Genomic DNA, 19,594 nt, shown 5'->3' with positions numbered 1-19,594 from the left:
GAACACCTTGGGATGAGGAAATTCTGGAATAAATTATGGAAAGGAAAAGGAATTTACAGCATGAATTTGATTTTGGGGCGTTCTTTTAGCCCACTTGAAAAAAAAAAAAAAAAAAAGCTGTAATTGTAATAAGGTAGCTGTAGAGGGCCATCTTGCGCTTATACTGCCGGAAAAAGAAGAAGAAGAAGAAGAAGAAAGGTTTGTACCGACACCGGCATGGAGTATTTGTATTACGTGAACCGGAAGCCATTTTGCCTCCCGACCGACTATGTTGCTCACAGGAGGTGTCGAAATCCAGTCCTGGTTTTCTTTGCCTCCCCACTGCAACGCACCTCGAGCAAAAAAGCTGGTAACGAACACAATTCCAGGCGCCCGGGGCCTCCCGCGTTTAACTGAACTTTCTGCTCGTCAAAATTTGTCTCGTCTTGTTTTAGGTGTAGGACGGAATTAAGATTTTTTTTTTTAAATTGAATTTATTCGTTTATTTTTCTCGAATGAATTTGCTTGCGTTATGACATTTCATCCCAAATTTACTCAAAATTTGTCTCGTCTTGTTTTAGGTGTAGGACGGAATTAAGATTTTTTTTTTTTTTTTTAAATTGAATTTATTCGTTTATTTTTTTCGAATGAATTTGCTTGCGTTATGACATTTCATCCCAAATTTACTTTGTCGCTTTTTACGCCGGTTAATTAGCATGCTATCTCGTTAGCTTCACTTTGGACCTGTTGTTGGAAGTGACGACCGCCAAATATCGGACACAAAACGCCTTCCTGTTGACTGAGGTACACAATAATAACAATAATGAGTGGTAGGAAGTAAAGTATATATACTTGGCCACTGATATTTAAATATAATTTTCAGCTATGCCAGCACTTTAGCTTCATTTTGGACCAATTGTTGGAAGTGACGACCGCCAAATATCGGCACAAAACGCCGTCCTGCTCCTGATGACTGAGGTACACAATAATAACAATAATGAGAAGTTAGAAGTAAAGTATATATACTTGGTCACTGTTATTTAAATATAATTTTCAGCTAGATGTACTTAAGAGTTTTTAATTTTCTGAGGCTACTCTTTTACAGAAGTCTTCCATTTGTTGACATCAAGAAAATGAGAACAGGTGCTAAGAAAAACACTGATTCTCCAACTTTTTTCCTCTCTATCAAGCACCAACTCAACTAATTGTTTAAAGAGAAACGTAAATGTTTTCAAGTAAGTTACGACTGAGCTGTACTTGGACACTGATTCTTTGACTTACCACTAGAGGGAGTCCGCGAACCGCTAACTGGTACTACTCATACCACATTTGACTATTCATTCATTCATTCATTCATTCATTCATTCATTCATTCATTCATTCATTTTCCGAATCCCTTATTGTTTAATTTTAAAGCCTCTGGAAAGAGTAAAGCTGTACACTGTAAATGATATACCTGAATATAATTCCATTCTCTGTATTGCAGATTTGTGGACCAAATCTGTTTATTGTACTGGATTTCAAAACAGTCCAAACGGAGTCACACTTGGATAAAGTTGGAGATGACAATCTCCAAAGCTGAGTGAACCAAAAAAAAAAATCCTCGACGCCACGTCGGTGGTTGTGGAAATGCCGTTCAGAAAGCAGGTCTGTGAAATTTCTTACTTTTGCTGTCGCCAATCAATTTGCTCTTATCGCTCGGAGGCGTTGCAAATCGGATTTGGCATCATGATTTGACGATCTGATTATTGGTTTTATTGTGTTGACAAAATGTTGGAGAGTATGACTGTGTCAGTGTAACGAAATGTATTAAAAAAAAAGTGAATGACAGAAGGTAAGTGACTACAGTTAAGATGTGGGTGGAATAACATGCTTGCGCTCAGATTGTTGCAAAGATCAGTTCTGGTATTTTTTTATTACCTCCATCGTTTATTGTAACCTGAAAGGGAAAATCCTTTCTACAAAAAATATTCAAATAATGCCATATATTATTCATTCTCGCTCTTGTTCCTGTTTACTGTGTGAAGATTAAATCTGGCTAAAGTGTGGCGGCAATCACTCATTCCCATAGCAACCGTAATACTGTGACTAAATCTATCTGCCGTGGCCCGTTGGCTATGATATCATAGAATAATATATGTAGAATCTCAGCGAACCGTTAAGTGGGCACATTAGATACGTACATGGACTTGAGATATGCTTGGAACACAAAATGCAGCAGAAAGAGTACAAGTCTGTGTTGGCGCTGTTTTTTTTTTGGTGGTTTTTTTTTGACAAGAAATGAAACCCGGTTCTTACAGAGCGCGTAGGCTTCGGCACAGGGATCGCAAGTCCCTCCCACCAAAAAACAAACAAAACAAAAAAACGTGTTGACAGCCATTCCATTTTTATGTGAATCAGTGGTGATTTAGGTGATTCTGCTATTTTTAATTCTTTTTTTTTTTGGTTTGATGCACATTGCTCCTGCTCAGGAATAAAGGGAACAGTGGTTGCTAGGATTATATGTCATCTATATATCTCTATATATATATATATAATATATTTTTTTGTCTCTTTCACCTTCGCGTTGGTCATTGTCATCTTTTTGTCCATCTGGCACCTGAGCACACACTCTGTCAGTCCTGTGAAGTGTGTGTTAGTGGGTTTGTGTGTGTGTGTGTGTGGGGGGGGCGTGAGTGCTGCGGTCGCACACACTCGTGTACACACAATTAACCAAAATTTGGGGATATTTGGCTTTGGGGTGAAATTTCTGGGTGAGCCCAAAATGTACTTGAATCTTTCCAGCCCTGAGCTGACCCACATGAGGGAGGATCTTGCTTTGGGCCCTAAAGAGGACTTTGGTACTGTTCTACAGGAGCCTTGATGTGGTTTGTTAGCCCATATTCCATTATTTTTTATTGATGACACTCAAAGCCAGAAGTCTGGAGACACGCAAACTAAGTTCCCCCTCTTTAGGTTCCGGCGCATTTTTAGTTCAACATAAAATCCCAACGCTCAAGTCAAATATCTCCAACTTTCCGAGAGCAGTGTACAGACACTCGTCGGTTGCGTGCGGCGGCGGCGGCGGCGGCGGCAGCGGCTCAGTGGGGCGGCGGTGGCGTGGCCAGCAGGCGGGCGAGCAGAGTGCAAAGTAGCAGGGTGGCGGCGGAGGGCTGCCACACGGTGGCACCGTTGCAGTCCTTGCCCGTCTCGCAGCGCGGCTGTTGGCACAGCACCCCCTTGAAGTCGGGGGCGCAGGCGCACTTCTGGTTCTGGTAGCACGTTCCGCCGTTCTGGCACAAGAGCATCTCCTCGTCACACACGTTGGCTGCAAAGAAGAATGCCTGTCACAATTAGATTTGCAAGACGTCTTTTGGTCTCGTAAGGCAGTGTCTAATACATGTCTGCCACCTAGTGGCGATGAGTGATATTACATCTTAAAACTACAGTCAACCCCTGCATATAATTTCCACGGCCGAAGCCGGGAGCAAATGAGAACCAAAGGAGCGACCCAGTAAACATAAGAATTTAGGACAAGAAGAAGAAGAAAGATGGGAGGGGCGCCAGAGGATCAAGATAAATTCCCTCCGCCTTTGCCTCAGGGACAACAGCAGGCAACACCTGCGTCTTTTCTCCCCCATTGAACACATTTTTCTTTCTTTTTTTTTTTTTTTTTTTTTCTTTCTTTCCCCACCAGTATGTTGTCATCGCGCTCCTCTAAAAACTATTGCCGTCACTTTGCCCATTTTTAATGCTCCTTCTCAGTAGAAAGGAATGAAACTTTCAGGCGCCAGAAGTATTTTTCTTTTTATCTAACTTTAGATTTGAAAGTAAAAATTCACTTTTGCGTCTTATTTTTGAACTCTAGTTGAGCTGTTGAATCTTGAGTGAGGGATTTCTAATTGCCTATTTATGATGGAAAGTCACGCAAGATGGCGGCCAAGCTGCGTCGCAGTATTTGTCCTCCTACTTAGTTACAGGGTGTGAGCACTTTTGCAAACGCTAAGATACCAAAGCAGCGCGCGTCCAGGTGGACGTCTAATGAGTGTTTGGGGAGGCGGTGGCGCCTTCCCCACCCCGCCTCTCTGCCCCGCCCCGCCCCGCCCTCCCTCGGCTTCCCCGTAATGGGGTTAAGGTGTGAAGGCGCCATCAATCGAGGCAATGGCGGCTAATGAGCGACGTGATCTATTCCCCTCGGGGCTGGACAAAGCACACGCGTCGCCAGACCTTTAAGGTTGCGGCGCTGACATTTTAGACACGCAAAAGCCCCCCCCCGCTCCCCTTGTGTATAGCACTCCATCATAGGGACTTTGAACATATTTGGAGAGGGCAGATGTGGCAAAAGAGGACATTTGAAATAATGAAGTGTGTTTTTTGGAGACTTACGGTAACAGCCTTGTTTCCAGTAGTATCCCGGCAGGCACTCGTCACACTTGGCCCCGATGGCGCCGTCCTTGCACTGGCAGAAGCCCGTTCCGTTGCAACGGTCGTGGACGGAACCCATCTGGTTGCAGTTGCACTCTAACAAAGCCAAAGAAGCCAGGGAAATGTTTGTTAACGCGGCGGCATCCATTTGTATTCAGGGCGAGCGGACTCGTATCCGAGCGCGCGGCGCCCTTTGGCACAAAGTCATTGTTCCCGTATCGCAACGAGCAGTCTGGACAGTTTGTTGCCATCTGAGGCGGGGCTTGTCCTCACATACCCCCCAGTGCAACCGGGAGACTAAGAGAAGGTCCACAACTGAACTCTGTCAATTGAATTGAAGCACTCAATGTGATCCCACCCCCCTCAAAAAAAAAAAATGGTGTCTAATCTTCTCATTCTATTTATTTACTCTGTGTGTGTTAAGCAAGTGCAATGCCCGAGATTAGGAGATTAACAATATTTCTATTTGTGTCAGTCGGGAAAGATGATTGGAACGCAAATGAAATTCACTGGCGAAGACACAACCGTCGTGATGAAAATGTGTCGAGTCGCTGAACGTGACGCAGGAGCTGTAAAAAAAACAAACGTCCCCTGCGAGCATCTGTCACAGGCTCTTTGGATTTATTGAAATGAGAAATGGTCAGCGAGTTACGCTCATTAATCTTTGGATTAGTTTTACGACATAAATTCGTTTGACGTATTTGTCGAAGCTGACTGATGACGGGCTCGGTAATAATTATTCGTTTTGATCGCGAGACTTGAGTCGTTTCGTGGTGACGGCGACAGATTCAAATTGAATCCTTGACTATAAAATGGAATATTTACACCAATCCAGATTACGCAATCCGACAGCAAAGCGGGGACTGCATGTTTTTTGGGTTTGTGGGTCATGTGCATTAATATCGGGATTATAACCGGCGGCTTGGCTTAGTTGGCGGCTTTTCCCAGGAGACTTTGAACCGGTTTCCGTTGGTTTTCTGTGGCCTTTTATCGGAGTCTCATTTGTGCTGACTCCAACCTTGCAAGATGGTGACGAAATTACACGCACAATGACTTATCGGACAAGGTTTTTTTTTTTTTGGAAAGAGCACCGTTGAATTCTCCGCTAAGTCTCGGTTTGACTCTAAACCTTAACCTGTGAATGTTTTCCCAGATTTTCTCTGCGTTGAACACATTCTGCCGTGCAACGTTCACAAACACGCAGGCACACACACACACACACGTTCCCCACCGATGCAGACATTGTCGTCGTCCAGCTCAGCAGAGGCGTTGCGGAAGTATCCCAGTCTGCAGTGTTGGCAGTTCTGGCCCCTGGTGTTGTGTTTGCAGGTGACGCACGTGACAATTTTCAGGAAGTCGAGGTAGGTGCAGCGGTTGGAGTGGCCGTAGCATTCACAGTCTAAATTGAAGAAGAAGAAGAAGAGCAAAGGGGGGGAGATGAGTTGAAGGCGTCGCTGCTCAACTTTCAAGAGCAAGCGGTCGGCCGACCGACCGACCGGCGCGCTCTAATAAGATTCCTCGAGAGCGGCGAGTGATGGATGTCGCAAAGTTTTGGACCTCAGCGAGCTAGCGGACGGCGCTCGGCGTGCTTTACGAGCCCCGCGTCGGCTCTTTAAACACGGGCCGCTCCCTCACCGTTACGACGCTCGCCGGCTGGCTCGCGGTTCGCTGACTCGGCTCGACTGCCGCACTGATTACTGCTGGGACCTCTGAGCCCGCCCGTTGGCCTCCCGCGCTTGTTTGCATCGGCGCCAGTCAAGGCCTGCTAATTGTGTTTGGGGAAGTGTAATGTCGTGTCATTAGCCCATTAGCTGATTAGAAGCTAACGACGCTAAGAATGAGGCCAATGATGTTTGTTAGCACGTTTGCGCTTAGAACCGAGCGCCGGCAGGGTTGGATGATATTTTGCCAGTCCAGTTTGGCGAACGCCTGCTCGGTAGAAACGCTGAAGCGAGACTTTTGCCACGTTAAGCAGCGGCGGTGCGGATGGGCCCCCCCACGCCGCCCAATGATTTTGAACGCTAGCTTTCGCTGCGATGGCCCTCAGCAAGCCTGCTGCCTAATTACGCTTTTATTAAGCTTCACAAGTTGCCTCCGACCCACGGTGAGCCGCGAAGCACGGCGCCCCCCCACGCTTTTTTTCTTTTAAGTCATTACCCAGGCAGGTTTATGCAAATACGCATTTAAATGGGCATTAAAAAGTGGCAGCTTAGCTGTTTAATCAGCCGTCACATTATTATTTTATTATTGTTGGTTGACGACGCGGCGTGAATTATGAATGAGCAGGTTTAAAGGAAGTCGGCGAATGCGGTGCCGTAAAGTGCCTCTCTCAGCACAGAGGGAGGCGAGCGGTGGTGGGGGGGGGGGAGTGCCTGATTAAATATAAATGACCAATTACGCCGCAGACTTGAGAGAGGCACCGGGACCCCGCTCGCCGAATCAACGCCACTAGTCAAGATGTTGCTTTATTGCCATTTATCAATCGCCCGCGACCGTCTTCCCCAGCTAACGAGCATCTTTTATGAAATGGAAACTCGCCGCTTGTCGGGTTTAAGCGTGCAAATTGGTTTACACTTACCTTGATCATGCACGGAATGCAGAGACAACCACACACAGATGCATGAAGATGGAAAAAAAAAACATGCAATGAAAGGAATCTTCCCACAGTTTTTTTTTTTTTGGAAATACCGCTAACTCCGGTTAAATCAAACATTTACTTAATGTCACATTTGCGCCAAGCTCCCTCCCGCCGTGTAGCGGCTGACCGGCCGTCCGTCCGCCTGCCGCTCTCTTACCTTTGAAATGATCATATATGATTCCAAACAAATGTCTCGCCCCGGGCTGGCTTGACATCAAGAGTTTCAGGAGCCCTTAAGGAGTGAAGGAATACGCTTGAGATTCAGCGGCACGTTGTGCTGCTGCAGACAAACGCTTCCTGAAAATGGCTGCTTTGATATAGCAAGCTAATGTCTGTGCAAGTTCACATTTAAGTAGCATTGATGTTAGTTTGATTTGCCTGTCTATGGTGTTTCCCTTTTACGGACTTGTTTGTTTTTAATACACAACTTTGTAAGCAAGGAACATTTTTTGTAACCTCATCGTGACGATTCTAAATCCCAGTGTGACGGCTAATCCGCCCGCCGCCTGTTTCACTTCTACCTTTCTGCTTTTTCTCTCTCCCCTCCTCCTCCTCTTGCTCTCCGTCTTGATGGCGGTTCCCAAAGGAGCCCGGCGTTTCATGAGCGCCTCCATCCCTCTCGCCGTGGTGCGCTACAAAGCAGCAACATCTCGCAAATCAATTTGTATCGACGCGGAACACACCAGCTCAGGCTGTTTTACCGGAACCGATCGGCAAGACTGCAACGTCTAACGATTTATGACAAGCTCACCTCCCCGTCACCCTCAAATCAAATCTTTCTCCTTCCCGTTTATTTTCAAATGCCAGCAAATCACGCGGCGCTTTCATACAATCGGATACCTTTCCTCTCGGGCTTTCTGCGTCGGTGCCTTTCCTTGCCGGCAGAAGTTGATTTGCGACTGTGCGTATCCTGCTCGTGTTCTTTAAGATTGCGGAAGACCCAAACAGCCGCCGTTGTCATTGACCCACGTCAAAAGCTTGCGCTCCAGATCTGAACACTAAAATCTTGTCGCCCCAGGGGACCCCCCCCCCCCCGCAAGTCGCGAGGCCATCCGTTCCAGAACGTGTTCATGGCGATAAACTGAGCTTTGCTCTTCTGTTGTACAGTAAAGAAGAGGCAGCATCAGCCAAGAGGTTGGGCTGAATTTTGGCCAGTCACCCTCCCGTGTCTTCTAAATTGCAATAAAAGCAAAACTTCTCATAGAATAAGTTCACCTTGTTTGAATTCAGTGCTCCAGGATTTTCATGACCTGGTTGACTGACAATCTACAGACAGACAGACAATCAACAAAGTTCACTCTGTCTCCCTTTGGCCCTCAGGCAGGATAACAATGATGCTGTTCTTTTGTGAAAAGTTGATGGCTGCAGCTGTCAGTGCATCAAATCATTTTGTTTTTCTGTACTTTCAAGGCCCCCCTTGTCTTATGTCGAACATATCTAGCGCCTCATTGTTGTGTTTCAAGTAAACAGGCAGTCCAGGGACGCCATCGTCGCCGCAAATAAAATGGCTGGACGCCTCCCTTTGTGGCATTCCATGCCTCCTCCCTCTCTACCCGACGATAAAGGGTAGCGTTTTGTCGCGTCGACTGTAAGCACTACTTTCCAAAAGCCCAGAAATACCTCTCCATCGACTGTAAAAGAAAACCACATTCAAGTTGCATTGAAACTGAAAACTATCCAGCTCAAGTACCTCTCATTTGTCCCAGTTCTTCCTCATCATGTCTGCCACTCTCATGCTCAGATGAGAAATGGTGGCTGAGCCCATGAGTCTCATGAGCATGTCCTGCAGAATTATGGGAAACCGTATGAGGGACAAGCCAAACGAGAGTGCAGATTAGAGCTCACTGCTCGTTATTCTCAAACTTTAAAATGATACCATGTCTGTCATTTTCCTGCTCAGATGAGAAATGTTTGTGGCCATGAATTTCATGACTGTGTCCCTCAGACTTGTGCGAGACTGTCCCTGAAAAGCAAAACAGGAAGGAGTACACGTTTTCATTCTGCTACATTCCGCTCCTTTCACTTTGTCTTCTTGCTCACCTTCCCTGTCATTTTCATGCTCGGATGAAAAATGACCATTGTGGCCATGAGTCTCATCCCCATGTCCCTCAGACTTGTGGGAAACTGTCAAATAAACGCAGAGCAGGTGTGCAAGTTTTCGTCTCGCTCGACTCTAAAATGACACCTCTCATTTCACTTTGGCTGAATTATTCCTCACCTTCCCTGTCTTTCTCATGCAGAGATGAGAAAATGTGATGTCCATGGCTCTTATGCCCATGTCCCTCAGACCTGTGAGGATCTATGTAAGGGACAAGCAAGGAAAGAGTTCAAATTCCCACCTTTTAAAAATGGCAGCAAGGCTATCTTCTCGCTCACCATGTCTGCCATTCTCATTCTCAGATGAGAAGTGGCTATTGTGGCCATCCGTCTCATGGCCATGTCCCGCAGACATGTGTGTACCGCTCATTTGACTGTCTTTGTCCTCAACCTTTCTGTCATTCTCATGCTCAGTTGAGAAATGGTCATTGTGGCTATGAGTCACGTGTACATGTCCCTCAGATCTGTGAGAATCTATGCGATGGACAAGCAAAGCAAGTGTTCAAAATTCCATCTTTAAAAATTACAGCAGGCCCGTCTTCTCGCTCACCATGTCTGCCATTCTCATTCTCAGATGAGAAGTGGCTATTGTGGCCATCCGTCTCATGGCCATGTCCCGCAGACATGTGTGTACCTCTCATTTGACTGTCTTTGTGCTCAACCTTTCTGTCTTTCTCATGCTCAGATGAGAAATGGCCATTGTGGCCACGAGTCTCATGTGCATGTCCCTCAGACCTGTGGGAAACTGCCATGGACATAACCAGTTATTTCCATTATGCTGGACCCTTAAAAGATAAATTGACTTTGGGCGACTTTTTCCTCACCTTCCATTTTATTCTCAAGCACATGTGAGGAAGTACTGTGGCCATGACTCTCATGGCCATGTCTCTCAGACTTGTGGGACACTGTTAATAAAAGGAAAGCTAGGTTGCCGCGCACTATCCAATAATTGAAGAAAAACATACCTCTTTTATGCCTACCTTCTTCTTCAACTTCATCCTCATGCTCAGATGAGAAAGTACGTTTGTGGCCATAAGTCTCTTGTTCCCTAAGAGCATTAGCAACTAATGCTATAAAGAGTGAAGTTTTAGTTTAAGGAAAGGGTTTCTACTTTCTACAACACTAGCAGATGACAATACCTGCAACTATCATTTCCTCCTCATGACTGAATGAGGTTGTCGTCCCATGGCCAAGATTCTTGGGAGGAAGGGAAACTCTTCTATGTTTGCCTTCCTCGTGCTCAGGTGAGAAAGTGTCTCTGGTGCTATGAGGTTCATGGTCCTGAAGTGAGTGAGAGACTAAAATGCCAAAGACAAGATATTGATACAGTTTCTTCTCATTTGTAGCTTTGCTGAAAGACTGAGTCTCATGTACATTCTCATCTCCAAGAATCTGCTGAGGTGACCACTACACTACTTTGAAAAGTTTTACCTTCATTTTCCAATAGCTTCTTTGTGGGAATCTCCTCATGATGAGACATGAAAGTGCCTTTGTGTCCATGATTATCATGTTCCTCTAGCACATGAGAAACTAAGACTACAAATAGTGAACATTTAGAGTGGGGTGAAGGTTTGAACGAAGACCTTTCACCGTCTACAGCGCTGTCTCGATGGGAGATATCAATACCTTCAGATGAGGTTCTCATTCCATGGCCATGGTTCTCATCAGGAACAGAAACTCTTCTATGCGTGTCTTCATGTTCAGATGAGAAAGTGCCTCTGTAGCCGTGAGTTTCATGTCCCTGAAGAACATGAGAAACTAATACTACAAATAGTGAACATTTAGAGGGAGGTCAAGTTTTAAAGGGAGGGCTTCTACTGTCTACAGCGCTGTCTCTGTCAATACCTTCTGATGAGCTTGTCATCCCATGGCCATAATTCTCACGAGGAACAGAAACTCTTCTATGCCTGTCTTCATGTACAGATGAGAAAGTGCCTCTGTGGCCGTGAGTTGCACGAGTCAGCCATAGTCACTACGATCCTTAGAAAAGTCATACCTTCTTGTTCAACTTGTCGTTTAGCCTCCCCGTGGCCCTCATACCGGGATGAGAAAGTGCCTTTGTGGTTGTAAGGCTCATGTTCCTCGTGAGAGACTAATACAAAAAGTGAGGACTTGGGTTCAAGTGGAGGTGGAAGGTATGAGGGCTTCAGGTTTCTACAAGGCGGAGTCTATGGGAAGCTAACGATACCTTCGGGGCTTCTTCTCTTCTCAACTGACACATTGGAGGTGAGCGCGACGAGATGAGATTGTGTGGCCATGTTTCTCAACATCTCCTCTAACGTCTTGAATCAGTATAGGCTCCAAAGAGCAGCCTGGACATACGTACGTACATGGCGCTTTTGCATTTTTAACTCTCTCAGCTTTTCCAGCCCTCCCCCACTGCTCTTTTCCATGTTCTGCTTTTCCCAGAGGGCATTTTGCCGTTCCCAGCATCCTTTGCGTCAAGTTCTCGGGGCTATTGTGTGTGTCGGAGAGAGACGGGAATCTAGTTCAGATGGAGCTTGCTACTCCTCACGCTTGTTCATAGAGGAAACGTCTGACACCCCAGCGGGAATATGCGACGCGGAGCTAAACAACCAGGTGGTTCTGGTCACCGTTTCCTCATGGGTCGCTAGAAGACGAGCCTCGAGGCTCAAGAGCCGACTGTCGCGACAAAATTAGATCTGAAGCTCGCAATTTGGGGAGTCCCTAGTAAAATATCAATCCCACCCTCTGATGACATCATCACGTCGTCGTGAATAGCAAATTGAGGCGTACAACTCTTGACGAAGGCCGAATATTATTTTGAACTTTTCATTTTTTTTCATTTTCCACTTCTGAGGAGGCGGGAGGGGGACGATGTGTGTACACTTGCGAGGCAAAATACATGTCGTCAAGCGGCCAGCGCTTCGCAGCCCACTAGAGACCTTCCATCTGTACATCCTCACCCCCTGGAGGTGTTTTTGCCCGGGCCCTGCCGGTCCCCAGAGATGGGCATCCTGTAAGCATCCCCCTTCCGGCCAAATCTCACTGCCGCCTACTACCCGGGGTTCTGCCAGCTGTTTTGACTGCGCACGGATCGGCGTCATTGTATCACTTTTTAAGTAGAGCGGTAACTCCATGTAAGAGTCTGGAAGCGGTACCACGAGGCTCCTCAAGGGGGAGACACAAGTTCCAGGGCGCTCCTTGCACATATTGCATGTGGGCTGCATTCCTGCTTGTGTGCATCTCTCGCAAATGGACCGGCAGAGATGCGCGGTCTGGTGGGCCTTTTTAATTGGCCATGAAAGTGCTTTTTTTTTTTTTTTTTTTTGAAGCTGCCCTGCATCAGTTAGACGAGGACACGGCATGTAAATGCAACGAGGAGCTGCTGAGCGGGCTTGCGAATTAACATAGGAGATGCTGCCTCAGATTGTTTATCCAGAGAACGCCTCATCCTTTTTTTTCTTCTTCTTCAAACGCACGCACGCACACATGCGCTGCGTGACGAGCGTTCACACAGTGAAAAGTGCGATTTCACACTGCTGACAAAGACTGAACTCCAAAGCTGTTCCACAAGCCTCCCATCGCTGGCAGAATATATATGTTTTTATCCTGCAGAGAAACAGCGCGCCATCAAATGATATCTTGCCATGTATGGCAAAAGCCTTTTTCCCCCCCCCCCTGTTTTTAGGGGGCGTGGCCTAGCGAGTGCCATCAGCAGCATGTGCTTCACTGTTTGTCATGTTTAGCATTCACACAATAATGACTCGGTGGTTGGGGCTTCCCTGATCCAAAGGGACTTTGAGGGCATCCAATTGCGTTAATATCATGGCAAATATTAACCCCTGGTGGTGGGACTCCATCATTAATTAGTCATAAGAACGAGAGCGGTGCAATCTCCACTGCGGGCGAAGCGTTAGCGTAATCGCGAATGACACAATTGGGGCGACGCAGGTTGTACAGCGCGCGACCTCTAGGGGGCCACATTTGGCCGTTTTAGTCGTCGTCGTTCCCGCCGAGTCGAGAATGCGCTGTAATGTTGCATGGTAAAGCACTACTTTTGTCTAAATGAAGCTCTCATCTCACTTTGACATAATAGCTTGGCACTCGCCTGTCAAAAGATGGTGACAAAGCACTACTTGTGTCTAAATGAAGCCCTTGAACTCACTTTGTTGTACATCTGCTCATTGGCACAATAATGCCGCCCGCCCAAAAGGATCACGCCCTACCCTGGCGACCATAGGCACAATGGAAAACAGATAGAAGGACTAGATTGTATTTTCTTAAGTGGGTTATGACAACCTAAGCGGATTTATGGCGTCGTTGTTTGACAGGTGCCTGCCTGTCTGACTGCGCAGATGGACTGTCTCACGCACACTCGCACACGCAGACTTAAGTGAGCGAACAGCATCGGGCGCTCGTGTGCTTTTCCTGCGCACACACACACACACACACACGCGGTCGTAGTGCATTTGCATATAATGAGATGATTTGTCACGTCGCCCCGCCAAACGCTCCCAATCATTGCCCTAATGCTAGCCGTCACTCGCAGCATCCTCATGTCTTATTACGGCGGCGAGGTACGGCGTTGATTCGGCCGCCGACTAATGAAGACATTGCGATTCGGCCGCCCGCCGGTTACCGCCCACGCCTTAATGCGTCACACCTTTTTCCAGGCACGCTCCCTTTCGTTCGACGTGCTACGTCCGACTTTTGTTGTGTTTAAAACATCACGTGAGAGTTGAGCTCTCTGTTCTCCGTTTTGTTTTTTGTGATGTCTGAAATGCCCTAAACTGGTGGCGTTGCAGCCCTGTCTAAGACAAGTGAAGCTTTGGCACCATCTTTGCGCCAAGGAACTATGTTGAAGTGAGTTTCGGAGCTGACGTCTCGTCATCGGTCTGTATTGTGCAAGCTCGAGTCCGGGTCATGGTGAGTGGCGTGGGTTTGTTCCTGTAATACGTACGCAGATGAGTCGGATTTGGCGGCTCTGACCCATCTGTCCAGCCGACCAATAGGAAGCCGGCTTGCCGGATCAGACTTTCCAGCCAACCTAATCCTCACGCGAGCGTGCTCGCTGACGTAAGCGTGGTGACTTGGATTAGTCGGCACGGTTACGGTGATCGCCGAAGGCAGGCCAGGCCGTGCGTTGGGGTCCGGCCGTGCCGTATGCTCGCCGCGCGTTCTGTCCCCGCCGACTCTAGCTTGAAGATAAATTCGGCGCTGTGCGCAGGAGCTAAAATGAGGAAAGCTTCCAAATCTGCGGGGGTTTGCGCGTGACCCAGATGTTGATGAGTACCGATTTTGTCCGCCTCTGCCACGACTTGCGAAAATTGCCATCGACGGGGCTGGCTCCGCCCCTTCGGCGTCGATGCATAAAAGCCGGAGTCAACGTGGGCACTTTGACGCCGGCTCGTGTGGAAGAGACTCTCCACAGAGAGAATCCCTAATCACCTCGCCTTGTTTCATTCCCGCCTCACCCGAGGCCCTCGCCCGGAATCGCACACAATCTCTCTCTCTCTCTTTCTTTCTTGCTTTTCTTTTTTGCCAGCGCCCACTCGGGCGTCAGCTCTGCGCTCCCCCTTTTCCTTCAGTCCGTCAACGGCTAGCGTCTGAAAAGCAAACTGTGGAAGAATTCCTCCTGAGCAGGTTTGTGTGATGTGCGGCGATGAAAGGACACGGCCGACAGAGGGGCCGATTAATAATGAAGCAGAGATGGAAAAAGCCAGCGAGAGAGAGCGAGGGAGATGACTAGTGGGGGAAGAGAAGAGAAGAGAAGCGAGTGAGTGCAGGGGTGGGAGTGTAAGGAGCCTTCCCGACGGGGTTCAAAGTTGGAAAAGGCAAGAAAAGCTATGCAGCGAAAGCTCTTCCGCTTTGCATTATTACTTACTAGAACCGGAGGGCGAACCAGCAAGCGTACCTGAAAAGAAGAAGAAGAAGATGAGTTGACTTGTATGCGTTGAGCTTTCGTCTTGATGATCACATTGACTGCAACATTTGACACTGGCTACGCGTGCTTTGGCTCAAGAACCTAAAATTTGAACTAAAAAACAAAACAAAACGGTTTCTGACCAAAAAGCAGAGCAAAGTTTTAAAAAAAAAAAATATATATATATATATCTATATATATATATCCGTACAACTCAGTGACCGTCCCAAATTTTCCGTGAGCAGCTTCCGCTGAGCAACGTTTTGAATTTTTAAATGCGGCTAATGGGATGCGTGAATGTAAAAGCAACACGTCGCCAGGCTGACAAGTAGAAAGCGCCCAGGTGCGTTTTTGTGTCGGCTGCGTGCGTCTCTTCCAGTGTTGCTCGGAAGGACAAAACCGAGGAGACGCTGCTGCCCTAGATTATTATTTCATCATCACGGCAGCCTTCTCCTCCGGGATCCCCCCTCCTCCCCCGCAGACTCGTGAAGCAGACATGTTGGCTACTTACAGGTGTTGGGGGTCCCGTTGGGCGTGGGCAGGTAGGAGCCGGCCTTCCACGACTTGGCCTTGAAGCCCTTCTTGCAGCGCTGGCAGTCCTGGCCCGTGGTGTTGTGCTCACACTGGCACTGCAGGTTGCCCTCCTGCAGCAGGCACTGTGAGGCGTGCAGGTTGCACTTGCACCTTTATATCCCCCCCCCCCAAAAAAAAGGCAGAGATGAGGCGAGGCTGGCGTTGCAGACGAGCTTGACGATGTTAACGCCGCAGTTTATTAAAGTGGCCGTTTTTTCCTCAGAGGAAATCAAAAGCGCAACTACTGCCAAACTCATCTCGCCGTGTTGTTGTTTGGAGGGACTGACGGAGCGAGCCGCCTCGTCCCTTTTGGACCACGGCGCATACGTTTCAGATGCACGCCGCGCACCACGGCGCGTCAAACTTTGAGCCCTTTTAAACTTAACCAAGCACGCAAAAAGAGCTCAAGTATTCCTTCGAGCCTTTTTTAATTCTCACACTGTCGACAATCACGCTATGACATTGCATGAACTAAATGAAAAGAAGGCAGCGGGTTGAGGGGGAAAAAAAAGAAGAAAGTAATCAATAACGCTTTTGGTTCCTGGGCAAAATGTTCAGATGGGCGCCTGGATTCCGATTGCAGTTTGTTCCACAGCCGTCCGTTTCCATCAAATATCTGCCGCTGATCCCATCTCACCTTATTTGCAAAATCGCTCTACACCACCGGACTTTACCTCGCTAAGTTATGTTCCAAAAGTTTTTTTTAAATCTATACCTCTTGTGTCTGATCAAGCGCTTGAGCTGACGGGACGCGGCAGGCGCCATCCATCAGACGGGTGTCTCGCCTCGGCCGGCGAGGGAAACGAGCTGTCCGCCGAAACGACGAGGGAAATTGAACATTTCTTTTTTTTTCGTGTGTGTTAGCGTACACGCCACGGGAGCTCCGACGTTTTGGCGAAATGAGACAGGTGTGTTCCGAACGGGCCGCCAGGCGACAAACGCCCGCGCTGAGTGAGTGACAGCGGCCGATTCATCGCCGCGTCTACTCTTCTAAAACTCTCCGCCTGTCTCGTTGCAAAAGTTTGACTGTGTAGGCCGTCACAAAGATTAAAGCGTTAGGTTTTAAACACACTTCAACTTATTAAAACAAACTTTTGCGGGTATCCCTTAGCGAGCGCCTGTTCTCACGCCGCCGCCGCCGTACTTCCTCAAGTTCGTTGTCAGGAAATCAGAGAAGCGTGATGTATTGAAACGGTTTCATTCCGTGTGAGCTTAATGCTAACGTATACTGGGAAACTCCATTTACGGAAATTAGCATCGACGTGACGCCGATTCAAGCGAGCGCTATTGCAACACCGGCCGAGCAGCTTCGACAATCAAAACCATCGTGTTGCGGGCACTGACGTGAATTCGAGATCGCGCAATGACGGGTTTCGCCCCGCCCGGACCGTGGCTGCGCTCTGAGCACGTGTCTGTGTGAAGTCGTGTCCCGAATGACGGCGCCGCCGCCTGTTTTCAGACGCGTCGCAATTACGGGTCTAAATACGAGGAAAGCTAAACAAACATCAAGGGGGAGCTGTGAGCTGGAAGCAGCCGTTAATGGGCCTTTATCGCTCTCTTTGCTGTAGTCGCCCATTCCCCATCTCGCCGTCCCGAGGCGGAGAACGCGCCGCCGCTCTTTCTCTCAAACTCTGCCTGCCAACTTGTGCTGCGCCGTGTCATATCTTTACCGCTTTGATTGTGTGAAGCCCCGAAGCTACGCTGTGTGCTAGCTCCAGTCGGAGAGTTTGTGTGTGTGTGTGTGTTTGGGGACGCCATGCTCGCCGGTTTTTCAAATATAATTTGTACACATTTTTGGAGTCCAATGTGGATGCCCAAGCCAAAAACCAAAAAAAATCTGTCCGAATCAGGCCACGTCTTGCATTGCGCCTCCTGCTGGTGCTGCTTTCCGTTACGGCCAATCACTGCTACATAAGTCGCTGCGGCGTCCCGTCACCAGCGCAGCGGGAAGCGACCGAGCGAGGCGAGGGAACCGCGTCAAGCCGCGATCATTGATTGCTCGCACGCACGCCTTATTGCTTTCAACTCAAGTCTTTATCGGCCGCCCCCCCGTCCTTGCCCCGCCCCACCCCGCCCCGCCGCCTTGTAAATTCCCAGAGGCTAATTGGACATGACTGCGTTTATGTTGCAGCTTCATAAATTTCTCCCGCCGAAGGGAGACGATCGATTTTCCCCTAGTACCGCCCAGCATCGCTCCTTTTCCTCACCGGCGGCCGGGCGGGCGGGATCCGGAACCCTCTGCCTCAGCTTCCCTTTTCTGCCAAAACGCTTCAAATGACCTCGCTCGACCTTGGACTGGATGCGCTCGTCTTTTGTTCATTATTCGTTCGTCATCTAAAAGTTGCGTTTGCTCGCAGACGATATTCCCTATACGTCAACTTTGCATGTCGAGGGCGACGCTAAATTATTTATGAGAGAGTCCGTAAATGGCAGCGGTGTTCGTGCCTCGGCACGCACCCGAGAGCTCTCCGATCCGATTGGTCGGATCGCGGCGGGCCCGCTTTGAGCCACCGGCGTTGTCAAGTATGCACACTACACGCTGAATAATGGAGGCCGGCCGGGCACATGGTGTCCTCAAGTCCAGACCTCAAAGGACACGCCAGGCGGGCTCCTTCCGTCTTTGGCTCTTGCGCTAAAATGCACGTTTTCCTGCATTATTATAATTTTTTTATTCAGTGCCGTTTTGTTTGTCATCTTGCCATTTGCTGTTCTGATCATTGCTTCTGATTGCTTTCTGCTTTTTTCCTTTACACAGCTGTTGTTGTTCAAGCATTTAAAAATATATGCATAGTTCACTCGCATCGTTCGTTCGTTGACTTCTCTAATGTTTGATTGTTTACAAAAAAAAGTTGAGACGGCAGTTGAGGAGCTGCAACAAAGCAGCACATGAAAATGCATTCTGCTGCGCATAGCGTTAGCCCGGAATGGAAGGACCTTCACAAGTTGCTGACCACTGCACCAGTGACCCTCATTAATTCATCTACACATGCCGCTCTGGCTAAGTGCTAATGTTAGCTTTCCCCACAAGGTCCGCCGGGCCAAAATCGCATCAGAGGACTGAATCTTTTCTAGCTTATTATTATTTCTTTTTAAACTAGATTTTTACTGTCTGGATTTTGCTAGCAGCATGTATGGCAACAGTTGAGAAATGACGCAAAAAGGAAAACATTTAAGATACTAGTCGCGTAGGCAAACTGTAAAGCGCACCAAGAAGTGAAAGTGAGTGCAAAAGTGATGAAGAGACAAAAATGTCCAGGACGGCAGCCGGGAGTTTAAGCGGAGGTTCTGCCTATTGTGCAAATCCCCCAACGAGTCCTCAAAGCCCCCGAGGTGATGGATCTCGCGTCGGACCGCCGAGCTTTGTTGTCGACAAGAGAAGAGACGCGGGCCTCGGCTTTGATGCAAAGTGGCCGCCGCGCGAACTTTGTGGGGGATTCGCGCCTGGCGAGAAAACAACGCCGAGCTCCTTTTCAATGACAAAGCCGAGCCAACGCCTGGGAAAAAACAAAACACACAAGCGCAGGGCGCCCTTGCTTGTATTAACGTGTAATTCTGCCGAGACTGTGTCAAGAGAGGCTGTCCGGGGAGAAGGAGCTGAGCCGGCCGGGATCAGCCAGAGGACAAGGGTTAATATAATTATCCCGCTAAAACCTTGAGACTGAGAGAACATCATTAGTCAGAGCGAGACGAGAGCTTCCCAAGCCGCAAAGCGGGAGGGGCGAGCGGGGTGGGGTGGGGGGGCAAAGGGGCCAGGTGACGACACCGCCGTGCAGTTTTAAGTTTTTCTTTTTGTATTGGGGGCGGGGGGCAATCTGAGGACGTCTCATCAAAGTAGGTGTGGTTCGTAAGCTAAAAACGGCGCCCGCAGTCCCGCTTATTTATGCGCTTTGAAAGTTGAGGTGCCGCTAATGATGCGACGCAAATTAGCGTTCAAGCCGAGGACAGCCTTCCCCGGCCTCGTGCTGCCTTTCAGCATCTGAGCGCCGGCGGCAGCGAGAGATTCCCCTCGTATGTCA

At 48.3% G+C, this 19,594-nt stretch overlaps 1 protein-coding gene across 8 annotated transcripts in view; it reads right to left on the bottom strand.

Moving 5' to 3' along the window:
• Window positions 1-2,198: 2,198 nt before the first annotated feature.
• Window positions 2,199-19,594, bottom strand: part of LOC119131270 (netrin-G2) — a 30,293-nt gene continuing 12,897 nt past the window's right edge. Inside the window, exons 1-16 of one of the 8 annotated variants that reach the window (XM_037265561.1) lie at window positions 10,964-11,855; window positions 10,550-10,882; window positions 10,258-10,416; window positions 10,099-10,188; window positions 9,943-10,023; window positions 9,669-9,863; window positions 9,398-9,592; window positions 9,240-9,320; window positions 9,062-9,145; window positions 8,898-8,984; window positions 8,712-8,804; window positions 7,543-7,653; window positions 7,179-7,253; window positions 5,615-5,782; window positions 4,345-4,479; window positions 2,199-3,286 (exon numbers count right to left, since the gene is read on the bottom strand). In XM_037265561.1, coding sequence (XP_037121456.1) covers window positions 3,060-3,286; window positions 4,345-4,479; window positions 5,615-5,782; window positions 7,179-7,253; window positions 7,543-7,653; window positions 8,712-8,804; window positions 8,898-8,984; window positions 9,062-9,145; window positions 9,240-9,320; window positions 9,398-9,592; window positions 9,669-9,863; window positions 9,943-10,023; window positions 10,099-10,188; window positions 10,258-10,416; window positions 10,550-10,882; window positions 10,964-10,982 — 2,133 coding nt within the window. In that variant the 5' untranslated portion in view covers window positions 10,983-11,855 and the 3' untranslated portion in view covers window positions 2,199-3,059. Of the gene's footprint in view, window positions 3,287-4,344; window positions 4,480-5,614; window positions 5,783-7,178; window positions 7,254-7,542; window positions 7,654-8,711; window positions 8,805-8,897; window positions 8,985-9,061; window positions 9,146-9,239; window positions 9,321-9,397; window positions 9,593-9,668; window positions 9,864-9,942; window positions 10,189-10,257; window positions 10,417-10,549; window positions 10,883-10,963; window positions 11,856-14,966; window positions 14,997-15,516; window positions 15,690-19,594 lie in introns of those variants that run through there. The other 7 variants (XM_037265562.1, XM_037265560.1, XM_037265564.1 and 4 more) reach the window with 7 other exon arrangements.

This window comes from Syngnathus acus, chromosome 12 (assembly GCF_901709675.1).
Source record: "Syngnathus acus chromosome 12, fSynAcu1.2, whole genome shotgun sequence".
Taxonomy (NCBI): domain Eukaryota; kingdom Metazoa; phylum Chordata; class Actinopteri; order Syngnathiformes; family Syngnathidae; genus Syngnathus; species Syngnathus acus.
The sequence above is the reverse complement of the archived record's forward strand: the minus strand, read 5'-3'. Positions and strand labels throughout refer to the sequence as shown.